At 39.9% G+C, this 20,203-nt stretch overlaps 1 protein-coding gene and 1 pseudogene across 2 annotated transcripts in view; both read left to right on the plus strand.

Moving 5' to 3' along the window:
* Window positions 1-444: 444 nt before the first annotated feature.
* The window catches only part of ACTL6A (actin like 6A), a 29,039-nt gene continuing 9,280 nt past the window's right edge, over window positions 445-20,203 (plus strand). The window contains exons 1-8 of one of the 2 annotated variants that reach the window (XM_058730565.1): window positions 445-636; window positions 11,143-11,219; window positions 11,386-11,560; window positions 14,487-14,587; window positions 15,676-15,773; window positions 18,809-18,903; window positions 19,224-19,330; window positions 19,428-19,517. In XM_058730565.1, the coding sequence (XP_058586548.1) occupies window positions 612-636; window positions 11,143-11,219; window positions 11,386-11,560; window positions 14,487-14,587; window positions 15,676-15,773; window positions 18,809-18,903; window positions 19,224-19,330; window positions 19,428-19,517 (768 nt within the window). In that variant the 5' untranslated portion in view covers window positions 445-611. Of the gene's footprint in view, window positions 637-5,780; window positions 5,901-11,142; window positions 11,220-11,385; window positions 11,561-14,486; window positions 14,588-15,675; window positions 15,774-18,808; window positions 18,904-19,223; window positions 19,331-19,427; window positions 19,518-20,203 lie in introns of those variants that run through there. The other variant, XM_058730567.1, reaches the window with a different exon arrangement.
* On the plus strand, window positions 1,705-6,002 carry LOC131513013 (small ribosomal subunit protein eS1-like; annotated as a pseudogene).

Consider the following 20,203-nt stretch of genomic DNA (forward strand, 5'->3'; position numbering starts at 1 on the left):
AAAAAAAAAATTCTGCATCCCCACAACCCAAAACTGGGAGTCGCTGCGCGGAGACACTTTTATTTCCAGACTCTTTTCCAGGGTTTTACTTTCTTCTACCAGAGTCCCACCGCTGCTCGGCGCCCAGCCACACCCCTGGACCCGCCCGGACACTTCCCCTCGGACTCTCTCCTCCCTCTACTGCTCCCTCTGCCGCACTCTCCCGCCCACTCAGGAAGCCCCGCCCACTCAGGAAGCTCCGCCCCCCAGCTACCCCTCCCGCCTGGGGCCAGTTCTGCAACCCAACTCCTTCCCTCCTTCCGTCGCTTTACCCTTTCCCCCGCCTCCATGGCTGCCCTCGATTGGCTAAACTGGCTGTGCCGCGGCAGGGATGCAGCACAACCTCTTTCTGATTGGCTAAAGGGTACCCGGGCCTCTTGTGATTGGCTGATAAGAGCAGACAGCAAGTGTGACTGAGCTCCGGGGTGTGTGGACGCGGCTTTGTTGCCCGAGGGGGGTGGCGGTGGAAGTTAAGGGGGTAGGGGGTTAGTGCTTCTCGGGACCCACACTCGCGGCCGTCGCAGTCACTTCGCCCGGTAGCCTTTAGCGTAGGAGTCGCGCGGACAGGAGCCATGAGCGGCGGGGTGTACGGGGGAGGTGAGTGAGTGCGGCCGGACGAGAGAGCGCGCCTTTTTAGCGTGTGGGTTTTGTAACCGCCGCCCCCAGCCCTCCCCAGCCCTCCCCTCCGCGGCGGCCCCTTCCGGTCTCCCCGCTCGGGACCCCGGCCTCCCCGCCCCATCCCCGCCCCGCGCTCTGCCCGCCCCCGGAGCCCACCCGGCTCTTTTGAGAGCCTTGGGCGCCCAGAGTCGCCGCCCCCTGCGGTTCCTTCCAGCCTCGGCCCCCCGGAGGAGCAGGGTTTTGGGGGTGCGCTCCGGCCTCGGGCTGGGCGGGCACTTCAAGGGGGTCGGCCCGCAGAACCCCGGCTTGAGTGGCCAGCCGCAGGGTTGCATCTCCCCCGGTGTCTCCACAAGTCTGCGACATCGGGGCGCGCGCGCGTGTTTAAACTTGGGAGGTTCCAGCAGTTTGCAAGCGTGGACGGAAGGTTTCCGCCAAGTCCCTTGGAGGGTAAAGCGAGCCGAGAGAGGTACCACTGCCTGGAGGAGTGGCGGCCACTCCCGACGCAGCCTCCTCGTTCCGTGCTTAGCAGCCTCACACCTTTCCGTAATTTCTGCCTGTTGACTGGGTTCTCCAGAGTTACCCATGGGAACACCTGTAACTTACAGATGCTTTCTTGGGCAGGCTGTAGTGTGGTGGAAAGATTGACACGGGTCTGGGAGTTACGCAGACCCGGCTTGTACTTTCAGCCCCACCATGTATTGAGCGCTTTAGCCTTGGGCAAGTTACTTAACTTTTCTCAACTTCGGGCTCATTTTGGGAAAGATAATTCCTGCCCAGTGGTGTGGCTGTGAAGATTCAATGAGATGATGCTACACGTGGCTCCGCAACGTGTGGTCCATGATCAGCAGAGTCAGCATCACCTGCAAGCTTTTTAGAAATGCAGACTCTCAAGCTCCAGTCTACATATACTGAATCAGAGCTTCCATTCTTGCTAGACAGGTAGAGGAAGCACTGGTGTATATGATTCTGGTTTGTGTTGTGTTTGAGGAGTTTCCAGAACAAGGAGACAGATTTGAAGTGTTGCTTTTGTTACTGTGTCTAGTAAGGATGGATACTGTTTCTGAAGAGGATGGCGTTTTACAGGTAGGGGATAGAAATTGGGTTTTCAAAGTTCTTAGGAGTTTTTGGAGTATAGCTAGAGTCTCTTTGAAGTAATATGCTGACCCTCAGCCCCTTCTTTCCCGTTTATGTTCTTGGTTTTGATTTCTCACATGTGAGCGTCCCGTCCGTAGTTTCCCATTTTTTACTTTGGAGAAAGCCTAGTGGATCTTCATGATTTACCTCTCTTCCTCATCTGAAGATGCAGTCCTGGATCTTTGTGCCTTTGCCTTACGGAGGTTGTTGACTCTATTCTGACCTTTAGGTTCACTGATCCAAGGACTTAGAGGCTGTCTGGGAGTATTTCCTTTGAAGGCATTGTTTAATATGACTGAGGCAGAAATGGATATTAATGATACCAGCAGCAAACATTTATTGAGTGCATACTGTGTACTAAGAACTGTTCCCAGATACTTTTCATGTGTTACATTTAATACATACATTAGTCCAATCTATAACAACCATATAGGGGATGGTAATGCTGTCCCTGTATTACAGAATAAGAAAGTAATATGGAAAAGATGAACTGGCCAAGAGTTATCGAACTTCCTAAGAAATGGGGAACAAGAATCTCTGGGTTGAAGAAGATGGCATTTCAGTAAAACCCTTTCCTATTTTAAAAATAGAAAGTTTTTTGGTTGTTTCTCCATAAGTCATTTTTCAGTTGTATAGCCACAGCATATTCATGTATGGTTTAGGTATTCAGAATAAACGTCCTTTTTCTCATTTGCTTAGGAGGGGAATATGTCATAAAGCCTATTCCACATACAAAATATTTAAAACTTACAAAAATAAGTGTATGATTTTGTGTTTGTGCTACCACTGTATGGTCAGTATTTATATTGGGTGACATTTTCCAAAGGGTGTATTGTGAGAAGAAACCAAACTTCTTCTCTCCTAGGTTTTGAATAATTAACTTAAGAAGCTGTATTTTTAACTGACTTGCTTATTGAAAAGATCTTTGAAGTTTAAATTTTAAAATTTATGGCTGTCTTATTCTAATAATGATTTCTGACTAGATCTGACATTGATCTTTAGCGTTAGGTATAATGCATAATTTACCCAGATTTCTATACTTTCTAACTGGTTTCTGGACCTACTCATTGTTCCTGTGACTATCTCTCATGGTGCTCCTTTACTTCAAACTCTGCATTATAAAAATAAACAGGCCCAATCTTTGATAAATTGTTTCATCATTCCTGCACTCCTGACCCCCAGATCTCTAACCTTAAAATTTTCTCAAAATCTCCATCCCCATGAGTAGTTGTACCCTGTCCAAACAAACAAACAAACAAAAAATGATCTTCCCACTTTCTCCCAAAGTTATTAGCCTTCAGTATTATCTTGGAATGTTTTAAGACCAGGTTAGAAAATTGCCACCATTGTTTCATGTTTTCCCAGAAAAACCACCACACCTTTAAACTTGGAAGCCATTTACTCCAGAAAAGCACCAATATCTTCAGAAAAGTGAAAACTGTGTTTTTAGTAGCAAAGGGATCCAACTCTTGAGGACTTTTATCCGTTAGAAATTGTATCCTGGTTTTTAAATATCCAGACCTCTGTGGTTATGGTTTAAGTCTCCTATGTCCCTTTGCCATTCTATTTTGTGTTCATTGGTTCTAGTTGTTAACAACACGAGGTACAGGAGATAGACCTATACCTTTGAAAAAGGAAAAAAAAGCAGATGCAAAATTCTAAGCATCAGGAGTCTTACATTAAAATCTGTCTAGTTTGCCTCTCATTAAGATAGGAACATAATTGATTTATTAGATTTTTATTTTTTAATGTTTAGTTTTGAGAAGAGAGAGACCATGTGAGCTGGGGAGGGGCAGAGAGAGGGGGAGACACAGAATCTGAAGCAGGCTCCAGCTTTGAGCTGTCAGCATAGAGCCCGATGCAGGGCCTGAACTCATGAACTGTGAGATCATGAGCTGAGCCAAAGTGGGTGCTCAACCGACTGAGCCACCCAGGTACTCCTAGATTTTCATTTCATAAAAAAATTTACCAGGTAAGTATAGCCTCTGTCTCCAAGAAACTCAGTCTTACAGGTGAGGCAGTCAAATAAATAGACACTGCATTTTATTTACTTCAGTTGTACATTCCCCCCTCCCCATATTTAAAGAGCTGAAGTTGGAATATTTCTTTTCTTTTTGAAGTTTTTCTATTTTACATATTAAATTTTTTTTAAATTTTAATTCAAGTATAATTAACATGGAATATTTCTTTAAAAAAATTTTTTTTTAATGTTTATTTATTTTTGAGAGACAGAGCACGAGCAGGGGAGGGGCAGAGAGAGAGGGAGACACAGAATCCAAAGCAGGCTCCAGGCTCCTAGCTGTCAGCACAAAGCCAGACGCAGGGCTGGAACCCACAAACTGTGAGATCATGACCTGATCCAAAGTCTGCAGTTAACCGACTGAGCCACCCAGGCACCCCGACATGGAATATTTCTTGATGGCGTGGCAGAGTTTAATTGGCAGCATGCTTTTTTTCTTGGTGCATGAAGAGATGGTGTATCTTACCATTTATAAAATTTTATATTGATGAGAAAGGGTAATTCAACAAAGTGTGTTCGGTAATGACGATATGTCGAAGGTACAAAGGTAGAACAGAGAAGAAAGTTACTAACTCATTGTTGGGGAGTCAGAGGACTTTACAAGAGAGGTTGTAGGGATGATGGAAGAAGAGTGGAGAAGGACAGCATATGCAAAAATTAGCTGAGTGAGAGTATGTGGTGTGTTTAGGAGACAACATTATCCAGTCATACTAGTGTGTAAAGTGGGAAATGAGATTACTGCCAGATTTTGCTAGGTCTTGAATATCAACTGGGTGAAATGACTTGAATTTTATTTTGTAGATGATGGGAAACCACCAGATGATTCTCTTTTCGTTGAAGGATTTATGTACCAATATGTTGAGTTGTAATTTTGAAAGATCACAGTGCAGTAGTTTGTAAGGTGGATGGAAAAAATGAAGAGATGGGAAATACAATACTTACAGGGAATTGTAGTAATTCCCTGTTGAGATAAGAGCTTGACTCAAGACAGGGGCAATGGTAGCAAAGAGGAAGGGAATTGAGAAATATTTAGCAGAATGTTTGGCAGAACTTGCTGAGGGGTATGAAAATATGAAGGAATTCGCAATTCTTAGTTTTTTGTCTCTGCTGATTAGGCCACTAACTGTGATAGCACTGCTATGATTAGGTTAAGTAGGATGGGGAAAGGAAGACAGTGCTTCAGATATGTTGAATATGAGGTAACCATGGGACATCAGGAGGAATCAATGTTGTACACTAAGAAGTTTGTCATATGGCCTTTTGGCTCTCTGAGTAGCATCATGGCGGTCATCAAGAGCAAGTGCCTCATGAAAGGTGGCAGAAAGGGAGTCAAGAAGAAAGTGGTTGATCTGTTTTGTTTTTCTTTTTCTTCTAAAAAATTTTTAAAAATGTTTTTATTTATTTTTGAGACAGAGACAGAGCATGAGCAGGGGAGGGGCAGAGAGAGAGGGAGACACAGAATCCAAAGCAGGCTCCAGACTCCGAACTGTCAGCACAGAGCCTGGCGCTGGGCTCAAACTCATGGACTGTGAGATCATGACCTGAGCTGCAGTCAGATGCTCCTGATCTGTTTTCTAAGAAAAATTGGTATGATGTAAAAGCACCACCTGTGTTCAGTATAAGAAATATTGGAAAAACATTAGTCACAAGAACTCAAGGAATCAAAATTGTATCTGATTGCCTAAGGGTCATGTTTTTGAAGTGAGCCTTCTGCAGAGTGATGAAGTTGGCATTTAGAAAATTTAAGCTAATACTGAGGATGTTCAGGGCAAAAACTGCCTGACTAATTTCCATGCCATGGATTTTACCCATGACAAAATGTGCTTCATGGTCAAAAAAACGGCAAACCATGGTTGAAACTCCTGTTGAGGTCAAGGTTGCCGATGGTTATTTGCTTCATTTAGTTTGTGTTGGTTTTACCGAAACAGGCAACAATCCAATTCGGAAGACCTCTTATGCTCAGTACCAACAGGTCCACCAAATCCAGAAAATGATGATGGAGATTATGACCTGAGGTGTGCAGACAAATGACTTGAAAGAAGTGGTAAATAAATTGATTCCAGACACCATCAGAAAAGATCTAAACAAGGTTTGCCGATCTATTTTTCCACTCTATGATGTCTTTGTTAGAAAAGTAAAAATGCTGAAGAAGCCCAAGTTTGAATTGGGAGCTCATGGAGCTTCATGGTGAAGGCAGCAATTCACTTTTCTTTTAAAAGGAAAAGCTACTGAAAATGAGACCAGTGCTAAAGTTTTTGTTTGTTTAAAAAAAATTTTTTTTAATGTTGGTTTATTTTTGAGAGAAAGAGAGGGGGAGGGACAGAGAGAGAATGAGAGAGGGAGAGAGAGAGAGAGAGAGAGAGAGAGAGAGAGAGAGAGAGAGAATCTAAAGCAGGCTCCAGGCTCTGAGATGTGAGCACAGCCCGACATGGAGCTCAAACTCCCGAACCATAAGGTCATGACCTGAGCTGAAGCAGACACTTAACCAACTGAGCCACCCAGGCACCCCTAGAGACCATTGCTAAAGTTGAACGAGCTGATGGATATGAGCCACCAGTCCAAGAATCTCTTAAAATGCAGACATTTAATGGTAACAAATAAAAAATCTTATTTGTGATGTTTTTTTAAAAAAGTTTGAGACATGGATCTAGATAAAGGTGAGGGCTTGAGAGAAAGATTTGAGCTTGAAATTATTAGAAGTTGATGCCGTAGGAGTGGAGCAGATTACCTAAGAGAGGGTAAATTAAGGGAGGGGTTCCAGTGTGGGGTCCCTCACCTCCCCAAGGAATCCACAGGTAGAATTATGTTTTGTTATAATTGGCTTCTTTTATAATCTACTTTAGAACATTCTAAGAAGGGAGTCCTAAGTTTCCTAATGTATCTGTATTAGTTTTCCAGAGCTGCCGTAACAAAGTACCACAGACTGGGTAGCTTAAATAACAGAAATTAATTTTCTCACAGTTCTGGAGTCAAGAAGTCTGATATCAAGGTGCTGGCAGGGTTGTTTTCCTTGGAGGTTTTTCTCCTTGGTTTGGAATGGCCATCCTCCCTCTGTGTCTTCACATGGTCTTCCCTCTGTACATATCTGTGTCTAAATTTCCTCTTTTTATAAGGACACCAGTCATATTGGGTTAGGGCATATCCTAATGATCTCATTTTAATTTAATCACCTCTTTAAAGACCTTATCTCCAAATACAGTCATATTTTAAGGTACTAGGGGTAAAGACTTCAATGTACGGATTTTAGGGGGAGACACTTCAGCCCAGAGCTTTTGTGAAAGGGGTCCATGATACAGAAAAGGTTAAGAGCCTTGATCCTTGAGAATGAGAGTTGAATATTTTGGTTAACCTGGCAATTAATTCATTTAGTTAAGATATTTCTTTACCCAACATTGTAATTAGTCAGTGTTAAAGTTTATTAATTTATAGTCATTTGTTAACTTTACTGTTTGTACTTGAGTATACATGCTATGGTGAAAACAAATGCAGTGTTCTGCTTTTAAGGACCCCTATTTTCAGACAAAATAATTTGGATCAGAGAATTGTATCGAGAATGGGAAGTATAATAAATGAAGAAACTTCTTTTCAAATTAGGAATAAAAATAGGTGGCTCTTTATTTAAATAAAAATGAGATTATTATTCTGTAAAGATACCATCTCTTCACTATGAATATCTGTATAATCATTGGTTTTTCTTTATTTTAAAACTCAATTTTTAGTACTTCAAATATACTAATAATGAAACATATATGTAAGTTTGTATGTGATAGATGTAATATTTCACCATATTTGCCTGAGATATTTTAAGAAATAGAATGTTATTCGTATAGAGTCCCCTTTTCTCCCTCCTTAGAGGTAACCACAGAACCGAAGTTGGATATGCAGCATTACCAGGCCCCATGCATATTTTTAATACTAAGTGTGTGTGTATCCATAATGAATTAAACAGTATCGCAATGTGTATGTATGTATAGTAACTAGCCTTCTTTCTTTTTCTTTCTTTCTCTTTCTTTTTCTTTTTCTCTTTCTTTTTCTCTTTTTTTCTTTCTTTCTTTCTTTCTTTCTTTCTTTCTTTCTTTCTTTCTTTCTTTCTTTCTTTCAGGTTTATTTATTTATTTTGAGAAAGAGAGAGAGAAAAACCCAAGCAAACTCTGCACGGTCATTACACGGCCCACCATGGGCCTCGAACTCACAAACTGTGAGATCATGACTGGAGCCAAACATTTAACCTTCTGAGCTACCCAGGTGCCCATAGTAGCTAGCTTTTCAAACTAGTCATTTTTTTTTTTTTTTAGATTTATCCATATTGATATGTACATCTAGATCATTCATTTTAACTGCTGTACAGTATTTCATGGTATGAATAATATATAGTTTATCTATTTCCCTACTGAGAGGCCATTAGATTATTTTTATCTTTTCCTGTGACAAGTAGTGTGGTGATAATGATAATGGCAGCTCCCACTTATTGTGATTATTATGTGCTCTTCCTGTTGTAAGTGCTTATGTGCATTAAAGCATTTAACACATTTATTTATTATAACATCCTATGTGTTAGAAACTATTATGCACGTTTACATACGAGGAAACTGAGGCAGAGGTTAGAAATCACCGAAGGTCACATAGCTAATGAACGTTCTTAAACGTGTTTCCTTGTGATGTGTGTGAGAGAGTTTCTGTAGAGAAAATAAAAACCGTGATTTCTGTGTGTGTACATTTTCTGTGTGTGTGTGTGTGTGTGTGTGTGTGTCTGAATTCTCTATTTTGTTGGCTTATAAGTCCGCTGATCTACATCATAGTATGTCAGTAACATAGTGTTTTGATTACTGTAACTATAAAGTCTATAAATAAGGTACTGTGAGTTTCCCACTTTTGTTCTTCCTTTTAAAAATAATTTATTTTTTATTTTTTAATTTTTTAAAAATGTTTTTTTTTATATTTGAGAGAGAGAGACAGACACAGAGAAAAAGAGCAAGCAGGGGAGGTGCAGAGAGATAAAGACAGAATCCGAAGCAGGCTCGAGGCTCTGAGCTGTCAGCACAGAGCCCGATGTGGGGCTCAAACTCATAAACCACGAGGTCATGACCTGAGCCAAAGTCGAACGCCCAACCAACTGAGCCACCCAGGCGCCCGTATTTATTTTTAAATTTATATCCAAGTTTGTTAGCATATGGTACAACAATGATTTCAGGAATAGATTCCTTAATGCCTCTTAGCCCATCCTGCCTCCCACAACCCCTCCAGCAACCCTCTGTTCTCTATATTTAAGAGTCTCTTATATTTTGTCCTGCTCCCTGTTTTTATATTATTTTTGTTTCCCTTCCCTTATGTTCATTTGTTTTGTATCTTAAAATCCTCATGAGTGAAGTTATATGATATTTGTCTTTCTCCAGCTGATTAATTTCACTTAGCATAATACCCTCTAGTTCCATCCACGTAGTTGCAAATAGCAAGATTTCATTCTTTTTGATTGCCAAGTAATACTCCATTGTGTGTGTGTGTGTGTGTGTGTGTGTGTACATACATACATACATATATATACCACATTTTCTTCATTCATCTGTTGATGGACATTTGGGCTCTTTCCATACTTTGGCTATTGTCAATAGTGCTGCCATAAACGTTGGGGTGCATGTGCCCCTTCAGAACAGCATACCTGTATCCTTTGGATAAACACCATATCCTTTGGATAAATTGCTGGATCGTAGGATAGTTCTATTTTTAATTTTTTGAGTAACTTCCATACTGTTTTCCAGAGTGGCTACACTAATTTGCATTACCATGTGTATGAACATTTTCAACTTTAGTGCGTATGACTAAATTGAACGTTAGGGTTGTATCAGTTTATAGCTTTTATTAGTAAATGTGTAGGAGCTCCTCTTTCCCTATGTCTTTGACAATACTTTGTCTTATCAGATGGATTTTGCCAATTTAATGGAGATAAATAATAGCACTTTATTATTTTTAATGATTGAAAAAAATGAAAAATTAGTGCCTGGAAAACCCAAGTGTTTTGTTTTTGGACCATGCAGTTTTGGGGGAAATATTTTCAAAGTATAATTAGAGGCTTTTCTCTGAATTTGAATGTGAAAAAAAATCAGCTTTCTTTGCAGCATTAAACTTTATCTACTACAAATCTTTGAAATGTGCAAACTTTGATAACTTTTTACTTGGCCTATGTAATTATGTTTTAAACTCTTACTCTTCAGGGTTCCTCTTTTTCTTGGGGTTTTGCTAAGTTTCTATCCTAATTGCATGGAATATAATTTCTGTTAACATGAAAAAATGGCAACTAAGTGTACTGGATATCTTCCGTTTGCCTCTCCACTTTCCACCATTTCCACCCTCTTTGTGCCCTTGAAGAGTGACCCTTACTGACTGTCTCAGTGGGTCTGTTAACCTGTGGTTTGGCCAGTGGTAGGGCAACCATGTTTCCTGCCTTATGCCTCTTGTCCTTGTATAACTATGAATAGGGAACCCTTTTTGCATTCAGAAGTGGCCCAGTTTGGGTGAGAAATTGTAAGATTACCCTAGCCAGTAGAGAGGAGGAAGAGAGAGGTTGACATATTTATTAGTCTGGTTCCTTCCCCTCAGGGTCAGCCATGGCTTACTGCATCCCTCAACTGAAGGTCACGGCTCCTATCAGGCAGCCCTCCCAACACATCTCTCTCCAGGTTCTGCTAACCATTCTTTCTCCCGTGTTTCTTCAGTTCTAAGAGTGGCAACAGATCTGTTATTAGTGCTAGGGTAGCATACTATCCCTTTTGGTTTTCCTGTGTTGTGCCTATATCTTTATAAATAGTCCCTTTAACAAGTAAACTCTTGCAAATTACCCAGTGTTAGTGTACCATCTCTTTTCTGATTGAGCCTCTACTGATATACAAGGTATGACTTGTTATATTTTAACTGAATGAATCTTTATTTTAAGGTGTATTTAAAACTAAGTTCAAGCTTATAATAATAAAAACGTAACACCTGTTTTAATTTTTAATAGAACTTTTTTACATTCTCATATTAACCACATTAAGTACTCTTTTTTATTAAAATTTTTTTAATGTTTATTTTTAAGAGAGACAGAAAGAGAGAGAGCACACGAGTGGGGTAGGGGCAGAGAGAGAAGGAGACACAGAATCCAAAGCAGGCTCCAGGCTCTGAGCTGTCAGCACCGAGCCCGACACGGGGCTCAAACCCATGTACTGTGAGATCATGACCTGAGCCAAAGTCAGACGCTCAAACGACTGAGCCACCCAGGTGCCCCAGCACATTAAGTACTCTTAATTTTCATATGAGACCTGTAAGTTGTTAATGTTAATTGTCCTTTGTTTTTTCAGATGAGGTTGGAGCTCTTGTTTTTGACATTGGATCCTATACTGTGAGAGCTGGTTATGCTGGTGAGGACTGTCCCAAGGTAAGTGTAGCGTTAGTTAATTGGATATGAAAGGATCATTTACTTGAGTAGAATTAAATTCATGCAGAAATTCTCACTCAATTATGGTAAAAGATTTTAGTTGGGAAAAAATGACTACTTGATAAAGCAGGTAAAACTTGTATTATCATGTTTTTGACTCTTCCAGGTGGATTTCCCCACAGCTATTGGTATGGTGGTAGAAAGAGATGATGGAAGCACACTGATGGAAATAGATGGTGATAAAGGCAAACAAGGCGGCCCCACCTATTACATAGATACTAATGCCCTGCGAGTTCCCAGGGAGAATACGGAGGCCATTTCACCACTAAAAAATGGGATGGGTATGATGTTTGCTTGTATGGATTTGATTTATAGAGTATATATGGTACATTTTAGACATAAGACAATGGCTTCTTATAAGTTGAATATCAGGTATTTTGTTTTTAATTCCATAAATTGATGTTCCAGGCACTGAGAATACAAAGATGCATCAAACATGTTCCTCTTCCTCAAGAAACGCATAGGGAGGTCGATGTAGATTTCCAAATATGTAGGATAAATGTTGTGTTTGATAAGCAGTGGGATTGGAGAGGAGAGGTATTTAACTCCCATCATTGGGGATTAGTGGTGGTTTTCATAAAGGAGGTAACTTTTGCACTGAATCTTGACAAATAAATAAGGATTAGCCTGACTAACAAGGCTCGGTAAAGGGGAGCAGCCAGCATGTGTGAAGAGGTGGAGCTGTGGAAGCGGCTTACATGTTTATTAGAAAGATCAAAAATTAAGTATGGCTATTAACAGTGGGGTGCATTAGCATCAGTTGCAGGAGTGGTGGACAGAGAGCAATCATCATAGGGCTTGTAAACCATACCAGGGGTGTATTAAGCTGGCAACTGAAAGATAACCCCAAAGGGTTAAAAAAAAAATTTTTTTTTTAATTTGAGAGAGAGAGAGTGCGATGCAGGGAGAGAGGGGTGGAGAGAGAGAGAGAGAGAGAGAGACTGACTCATAAGCAGGCTCCATGCTCAGTGTGGAGCCTGATGTGAGGCTCAATCCCATGATCCTGGGATCATGGCTTGAGCCAAAATCAAGAGTTGGCTGCTCAACCAACTGAGCCACCCAGGCATCCCAACCCTAAAGGAATTTAAACACTTGGGTGTTTGCCAGCTGGAGAGATTATTCTAAGAGCAGTACATAGGCTAGATTGGGGAGAGATACTGGAGATAGGATCAGTTAGGGAGGTGAGAATTCAGATGAGAAATGGAGAGGGTTTAAATTTTATCACTGATGGCCGAGATCCTGAGATGACTTTGAGAGATATCAAAGAGGTGAAAGGAGAATAATTGAGTTTCCTAGATTTTTGACTGGGGTAATTGAATAGAGGGTACCACACATTGAAGTAGGAATAGAATGGGAAGGAACAAGTTTTACGGTCTTCAAAGGCAAATGTATTGGTAATATCTGCAGTCACTGTTAGGTTCATTTATTCACTAGAAGGACTCACAGGACTCAGCATATAGTTGTACTCATGGCTAAGGTTTATTACACTGAGAGGATACAAAGCAAAATTGACAAAGGAAAAAAAGGTATGGAGTGAAGTCCAGAGGAATCTAGGGCAAACTTCGCAGAGTCTTCTCACAGTGGAGTCATATGGGATGTACTTAATTCCTCCAGCGATGAGTTGTGACAACGTGTATGTTGTCTACCAGAGGAGCTCATTAGAGACCATTTTTACTGGGGGAGGTCATGTAGGTACCACGTGTCTAGAATTTACTAAAATTCAAGACTCCCAGAGGGAAAGAAAGTGTTCAGCACAAACCACATTGTACAAACAGTTTAGGTGCAGTGAACTACTGTTATCATTTAGGGAAAGTTTTATATCACTGTAGGGAACTGGTTATCAGTCAAGTTCTCAGATGGCAGCGAAAGGTCAGCCTTATAAGCAGGCCTTTTTCTGTACAGCAAGTAAATGAGTTTGTTTTTGAGTTCAAAGTATTTGAATATAGGTGCTGTTCTATTCAGCAGGTGAGAAGATTTTAAGACATGGAGTTGCATTATTTATTAGCCAGAAAGAGTGTGGAATATGAGAAAAAGGTTGAGGATGGGTTTCCATGTGAAAGCCTGTTCTCTGTTTAACCAAAGAGAAGAAAGGGTGCCCATGAAGGAGAATGAGAAAGAACAGTTAGGGATATAGAATATTCAGAAGGCCAAGAGAAGAAAAAGTTTTGGAAGCATAGAAGTCCAGTGATTCTCATTGTTCTCAGCTGTGACATTGAGAGTTACACTAAGAAGGGAAGAGAAAAGTTAGAATGACTAACGCAGTTCATTGACACCCTCCCCCCCCCCCTCCCCCAAAGCCTCATAGGACTGTGGGAGTATGTTGTACAAGTAATGACATTTCTTCTTTGGACTGTGGCAGAACTGGTTTGCAAACTTTTGAGCAGTCAATAGTGTCAGATAATGTAAAGAGGTCAAGCTATATTACAAGTGAAGTTTCCGCTGGATTTGTCTGTTAGAAGGTCATATCAAGGGGCGCCTTGGCGGCTCATTCAGTTGAGTGTCTGACTTCAGCTCAGGTCACGATCTCATGGTTAGTGGGTTCGAGCACCGTGTTGGGCTCTGTGCTGACAGCTCGGAGCCTGGAGCCTGCTTCGGATTCTGTGTTGCCCTCTCTCTCTCTGCCCCTCCCCCACTCATGCTCTGTCTTTCAAAAATAAATTAAAATGTTAAAAAAAAAAAATTACAAAAAAAGGTCATAACGAAATGCGAGCACTTTCAATGGAATGTTTAAGTGGAAGCCAAATTGAAGGCATGTTATATTCTCTGAGGGTTTATATCTATGTCTGTATCTATATTTATATCTTTTCATCTTTTTTCAGGTAGACTGTAAACTTTCTAAATCTCAGGTTTAGATCCTACCATTCTTTTGTATTTCCTCTTACCATTCGAATTGTATACTGTGCCTCTAGTAAGTACTTACTGAATAATATTTATTTGGTATTTTAGGTCTGTTAGATGCACTGATTACATTTAGGACAGGTCTTAGGGGTTGTGATACTGTTGGGGTTGGATGAACAAAAAAAGAGGTTCCATATATTATAGAAGACAAAGATGATGTTTATATAAAGTGCTATCTTATGAAATAAATCTGTAAAATAAATAGGTTCTGTATATTAAAGTGCTCTAAAACAGAAACAGTCTCTTAAAAAGATTCTGTATTCATCTTCAACTAAGTGTTGTTTTGAAGGTATTAATCTTATATTGTAGTTGAAGATTGGGATAGTTTCCAGGCTATTTTGGATCATACCTACAAAATGCATGTCAAGTCAGAAGCCAGCCTGCATCCTGTTCTCATGTCAGAAGCACCGGTAAGACAAAGACTTTCTTTTCTGAATTTCTCTAGTTGCTGTTGTTGTTGTTGTTTTTAACTGATTTGAAGAATGTTTTCCTTTTCTTTAAAAAGGCATAGAAGTTCATGTTTTGAATTTTGAAAATTAGGGAAAGGGGGATTAATTTTTATATACTATTAAAGTTTTTATGGGGCGCCTGGGTGGCTCAGTCGGTTGAGTGGCTGACTTCGGCTCAGGTCATGATCTCGCGGTCCGTGAGTTCGAGCCCCGCGTCGGGCTCTGTGCTGACAACTCAGAGCCTGGAGCCTGTTTCAGATTCTGTGTCTCCCTCTCTCTTTCTGACCCTCCCCGTTCATGCTCTGTCTCTCTGTCTCAAAAATAAATAAACGTTTAAAAAAAAAATAAAGTTTTTATTATTTTAATAATTAAAATATTCAAAGAACAATAACAAAGCACCCTAAATGGGGTTCAGTTATTTATTTTTTCCAGGGATTTATTTAACATTTGAATTCCTTGGGCCACTTCCCATTTGGGTTTATGAATTGTCCCTTGTGCCCCAAAGGCAGAGTGTATCCACTTTTATATTTTCCTCTCCAGGAGAGGAGTCAAATATGGAACTAGGGCTACAAATTACTAGATCGAGGTCTCTTGTGAAATACATTTGGTACAGAGTCCACAAAGAGCCCAGAAGGCTAGCATAATGATCATAAATTATCAATATTTTGTTACTGTTTTTAACCTCTAGTTTCCTTTATGAGTAGCAACTCTTAAATAGGAGAATTTGGTGGTTTAAAATGACTGGATTGACTCTTAAGATTTAATAATACTTTATAAGAATCCTGATTTTGGTACTGTGGAAAGTCTGTAACCTGTAAAATTCCTAGCAACGATTTTACTTTTTATTAAATAATAAATTTTAAATTATATTTATTAAATTTATTTACAAATAAATATAAATATACACAATTTTCTATGGTATTTTCTATGGTATTCTGTTTTTAATGTTTATATTTTTTTAATATAGTGCTGTATTGAATCTTGAGATAAATCAACATTTTAGTTTTTAAACAGTAAATAACTTACATTTCTTTTTCCCTCTTCTCAAGTGGAATACTAGAGCAAAGAGAGAGAAACTGACAGAGTTAATGTTTGAACACTACAACATCCCTGCATTCTTCCTTTGCAAAACTGCAGTTTTGACAGCGTATCCTTGAAAGAGTAACATTCAGCTTTTCTTTAGAAGTAAATGTGGTGGGGCATGTTTTGTTTTCCAAAACCAAAAAAATTGAGAAGAGTGGAATTATTTTACTTTTTTTTTTTTCAAATCTCTTTAGGGTCAGTCTTAATAGGAAACATTGGATTCTCATATCTGTCTTTTGCATTCATTCTGTACCGTATCACACATGACACAGTCTCTGGAAAACTCCCCTATACACTCATGAGAGAGTGACCGTGAAAAAGGCAAATAACATCTTAGTATTGCTTTAAAAATTCTTTTGGCTTCTCAAACATTATTGGCCTCAGGACCCTCAGGACTCCTTTACACTTTAACAAATTACTGAGGACCCCAAAAAGATTTTCTTTATGTTGGTTATATCTGTCAGTATTACTGTGAGAAATGAAAACTAAGAATTGGTTTAACATTTATTTATTCACTTAATAATGACAAAAAAAAACCTCCTTAAGGTTAACACAAATAACATTTTTATGAAAAAGATAATTATATTTTCCAAAACAAAAATATTAGTGAGAAGAGTAGTATTGTTTTATCTGACTTCATTGATAGCTGGTTTCTTATATCTGCCAACTTCAGGCTCTGTTCTCTTGACAAGTTAAGCTAGTAAGGAAAGTTTTCTGCTGTCCAAGCTGCATACTGTTGGAGAATGCATTTATCTAAAAATGTAGCAAAATCACAGAACTCTTAGGTGCTGCTCTGATTTTCAAGAATAGATTACTCTCTGGGCACCTGGGTGGCTCAGTCGGTGAAGTGTCCGCCTTTGGCTCAGGTCATGATCTCATGGTTTGTGAGTTTAAGCCCCTTGTCGGGCTCTGTGCTGACAGTGCGGAGCCTGGAGCCTGCTTTGGATTCTGTGTTTCTCTCTCTCTCTGCCCCTCCTCCATTCGTGCTCTGTCTCTTTCTTTCTCAAAAATGAATAAACATTTAAAAAATTAAAAAAACAAAACAAAAAAAAGAGTGGATTACTCTCTGTTCTCCATGTTTTTGTTGGTCCCCCTGAAGTCCTGCTCCTGAATAGTATAGCAGTCAGTCAGAGATTTGGGTACCTTTTATACTCTGATTTTGGTTTTCACCCATTTGTGGTTCTCTGGCATCTAGGATTTCTACCTTAAGTGTCCAGCTTTTCTTTCAGCCCTGAAGTCCTTTACTGCTCACTCAAGGTGGTAAAATTGCAGTTTTCCACCACTGCTTTCCCAAGCCATAGCCATGGAGCTGGGGAGCATTTTTAGCTATAAACTTCTTACCCCTTCCATTTGCAGTTTTATGAGAATAAATTTTGGGTAAATTTTGACTGCTTTTGAACAGTTTCCAGAATCTTAAAATGATCATTTAAGATAATTTGTCTAGATTTTATGATTGTTATTTATAGGAAGGTCCACATACCTTCATGCCACTTTTTAGTGTGTTATTACTGTATCTGACATTGTACTTACAGAGCATAAAATTAATGTTTTGTATATAGTTGGCCAGAGGTCAATAAAGTACCAGTAATAGCAAAGATAACTCACCAACCTGTCTTTCTGGCCATCGATTTCATGGATTCTGGTCATCCTTACCCATTGCTTGCTTTTCTGCCGTTAGCCCTTCATCTCTCTTGACATGCTCTTTCTGGTTTCAATTACCCATTTTCTTGGTTTCAGATCCCAGTTACACACTAACAAATTCCAAATCCGTATCTGTTCTGTGTCCCAGACCTTTCTTGTTCGCTGCAGGCCCACAATCAGCTGCCCTAGTAGAACTTTTTCTGTTCTTTGTTTAAGCACTTGAAACTCAGTATGTCTAAAATGGAATTAATCTCTCCCCTCGAATTTATTCCTTCTTCTTCTGTGTAGTTGCCCAGACCAGAAATCTTTCTCTTTAACCCTTCAAATTTAGTCCTTCATCAAGACCAATTTTTCTTCTCCCCACTACCTCTCAGATCCATTTATTTCTCTCCATTGCCACTGCATTACGTGCAAGCTCTTTCCGGGATTACTGCAACCCTTCCTCCTCTCTTCCCTGTTCTTCCCACTGCCATGCTAATGATCTTTGTTAATTGCCAAGCTGCTTTAAGCCAAAATCATCGTCCACATTCTTTCAGGCTCTGCCGAACTACTTAGACTTCCCTGACCTCAGCATACCCTTGCTTCCTGGCCTTCCCACATATTCCTGTATTCCCTGTCTTCTCCCTAGCTTACTTGGATTTCCCCAGGATTGGTTAGGTGGCCTCTCCTGTATACCCCTGGGGCACCCTGAGCTGTTATTTTCACAGCTTTCCTGATCTGTACTAAACAGGATATCCTTCAGGGCAGAGTCAGTTTGGGGTCACCTTTTTGTGCCTTCTGTGCACAGGAATGCCAGTGCCAGACGGACTACCCTCCCTTATTAAGCACCAGACTTGTCACTAGGCACATAATGCGCAGTAAATATTTGGTGACCAAGTGCATGGCCCTGCTCCTGATACTGGCTTATGATGTTCACGTGGTATGGGCCTTCTGCAGCTCAGAGCTGTGGAAGATGGGATCTGCCAATATTTGCTGACTGTTGAATCCACCTGGAATAGCTTTCCCATTGACTTGTGGGAACTGCCACTCAGCTGCCAAACTGCTGAGATGGTTTTTCTTTAATCCTATGTGGAGAATGGTTTTAGTTCCTAGCGCAAATGCCATAGCCCCCCACTGTTTTTACCCACTTTCTGTTGATTTTGTTCATTGCTTCTTAATTTGTTTTAAGTCCTTTACTCTGGCTCCAGAGAGTTTGAATGATTGTGCTAATTTTGGCCAGTGTAACAGATGTCTCTCTGGGATAAAAGGTCTCTTTAACTTCCTCTCACCATCATTTCGGAAGTCCTGCCTGTTGTTATTTGTCTTTAAGCCAGAGTTTCTTCACGCCAATATTTATCCCTAGATTAACACATTTTAAGCCATAATACACATTTAAAAATGCCTTAATGAAATTTTCCCTTTATAATAAACATTATTTTGGAACCTTGATACTTTCTTTTCCTTAATGCTTTATACTAGATTTGCTAATGGTCGTTCCACGGGTCTTATTTTGGACAGTGGAGCCACTCATACCACTGCAATTCCAGTCCATGATGGCTATGTCCTTCAGCAAGGTAATGTATTTAACTAGGGTACACGAGTTAAACAGGAGATGATGTTAGCTGTCATGACAACGTAGACAATGAAATAGAGCAGTGAATTGGACTATCAAGTCATATCAGTTGCCAAATAGTATCTCTTTTTTTAGGAGTTTTAAAAAACCTTTAGTATATAACGCATGTTTAAAACTGATGCAAGGCTTCATTCATGCTTAGAGAGATAGTTCAGTTGATTCTACTTGAAAAGAGTATTCGTATATAAATACACAGAAGAAATTTGTCCCAGGGAGTTTAGTTTTAATGCTGTCTTAGCCTCGTTTAATCTGTTTTCATAGGCATCGTGAAATCCCCTCTTGCTGGAGACTTTATTACTATGCAATGCAGAGAACTCTTCCAAGAAATGAATATAGAACTGATTCCTCCATATATGATTGCATCAAAAGTAGGTGATGCTTGAATTTTCATTTTGGAATTTATCTCCAGCTCCCCAGCCCCATGTCGTGAACTCTCTTAACCTAGCACATGCTCTTGGTACTCAGGAAGCTGTTCGTGAAGGATCTCCAGCAAACTGGAAAAGAAAAGAGAAGTTGCCACAGGTTACAAGGTCTTGGCACAACTACATGTGTAATGTAAGTACCCTTATTTTCTTTACAGGAGTATTACAGGCTCTAAGTTGTGTTTTTTTTTTTTTTTTTTTTTTTTTTTAATCTATTTTGAGAGAGAGAGAGAGCGAGCGTGTGAGGAAGGGAGGGCAGAGAAAGAGGGAGAGAGAATCCCAAGCAGGCTCTGCACCGTCAAGTGCAGAGCCCAATGAGGGGCTTGAGGGCATGAACTGTGAGATCATGACCTGAGCCGAAATCAAGAGTCAGATGCTTAACTGACTGAGCCACCCAGGCACCACCTAGGCTGTAAGTTTTTGAATAGAATGTGAGCACTTCATATTTTTAATGATATTTTGCAAACAAAATTATTGAGAAGAAAGGAGTATTTTTGTGTTTGTCAAACTAATTATCTCAACAAACTAGTATATATTCATTTGGATTACTCTGATGAGACCTGGAAGGAACTTTGGTTTTGGAGTAAAAGCAAGCATTATGTTATTCTGTACCTTTTTTTGTCTAAGAAAATGGTTTTAGTCTATAGAGACCTGGTAGTATGGCTCAGTTATGTTTGCTTTAACATCAGTCAGCCATATAAAAAAAGTGTCCTTATTCATAGCAAGGAGCCAGTAAGAGTTTCTTTTACTAAAAAATTCCTCTCTGAACATATACCTTGCTGACAGGAGGACAGATGAGTAAAACCTCTCATACTACAG

Source organism: Neofelis nebulosa, chromosome 5 (assembly GCF_028018385.1).
Source record: "Neofelis nebulosa isolate mNeoNeb1 chromosome 5, mNeoNeb1.pri, whole genome shotgun sequence".
In the NCBI taxonomy this organism is placed as follows: Eukaryota; Metazoa; Chordata; class Mammalia; order Carnivora; family Felidae; genus Neofelis; species Neofelis nebulosa.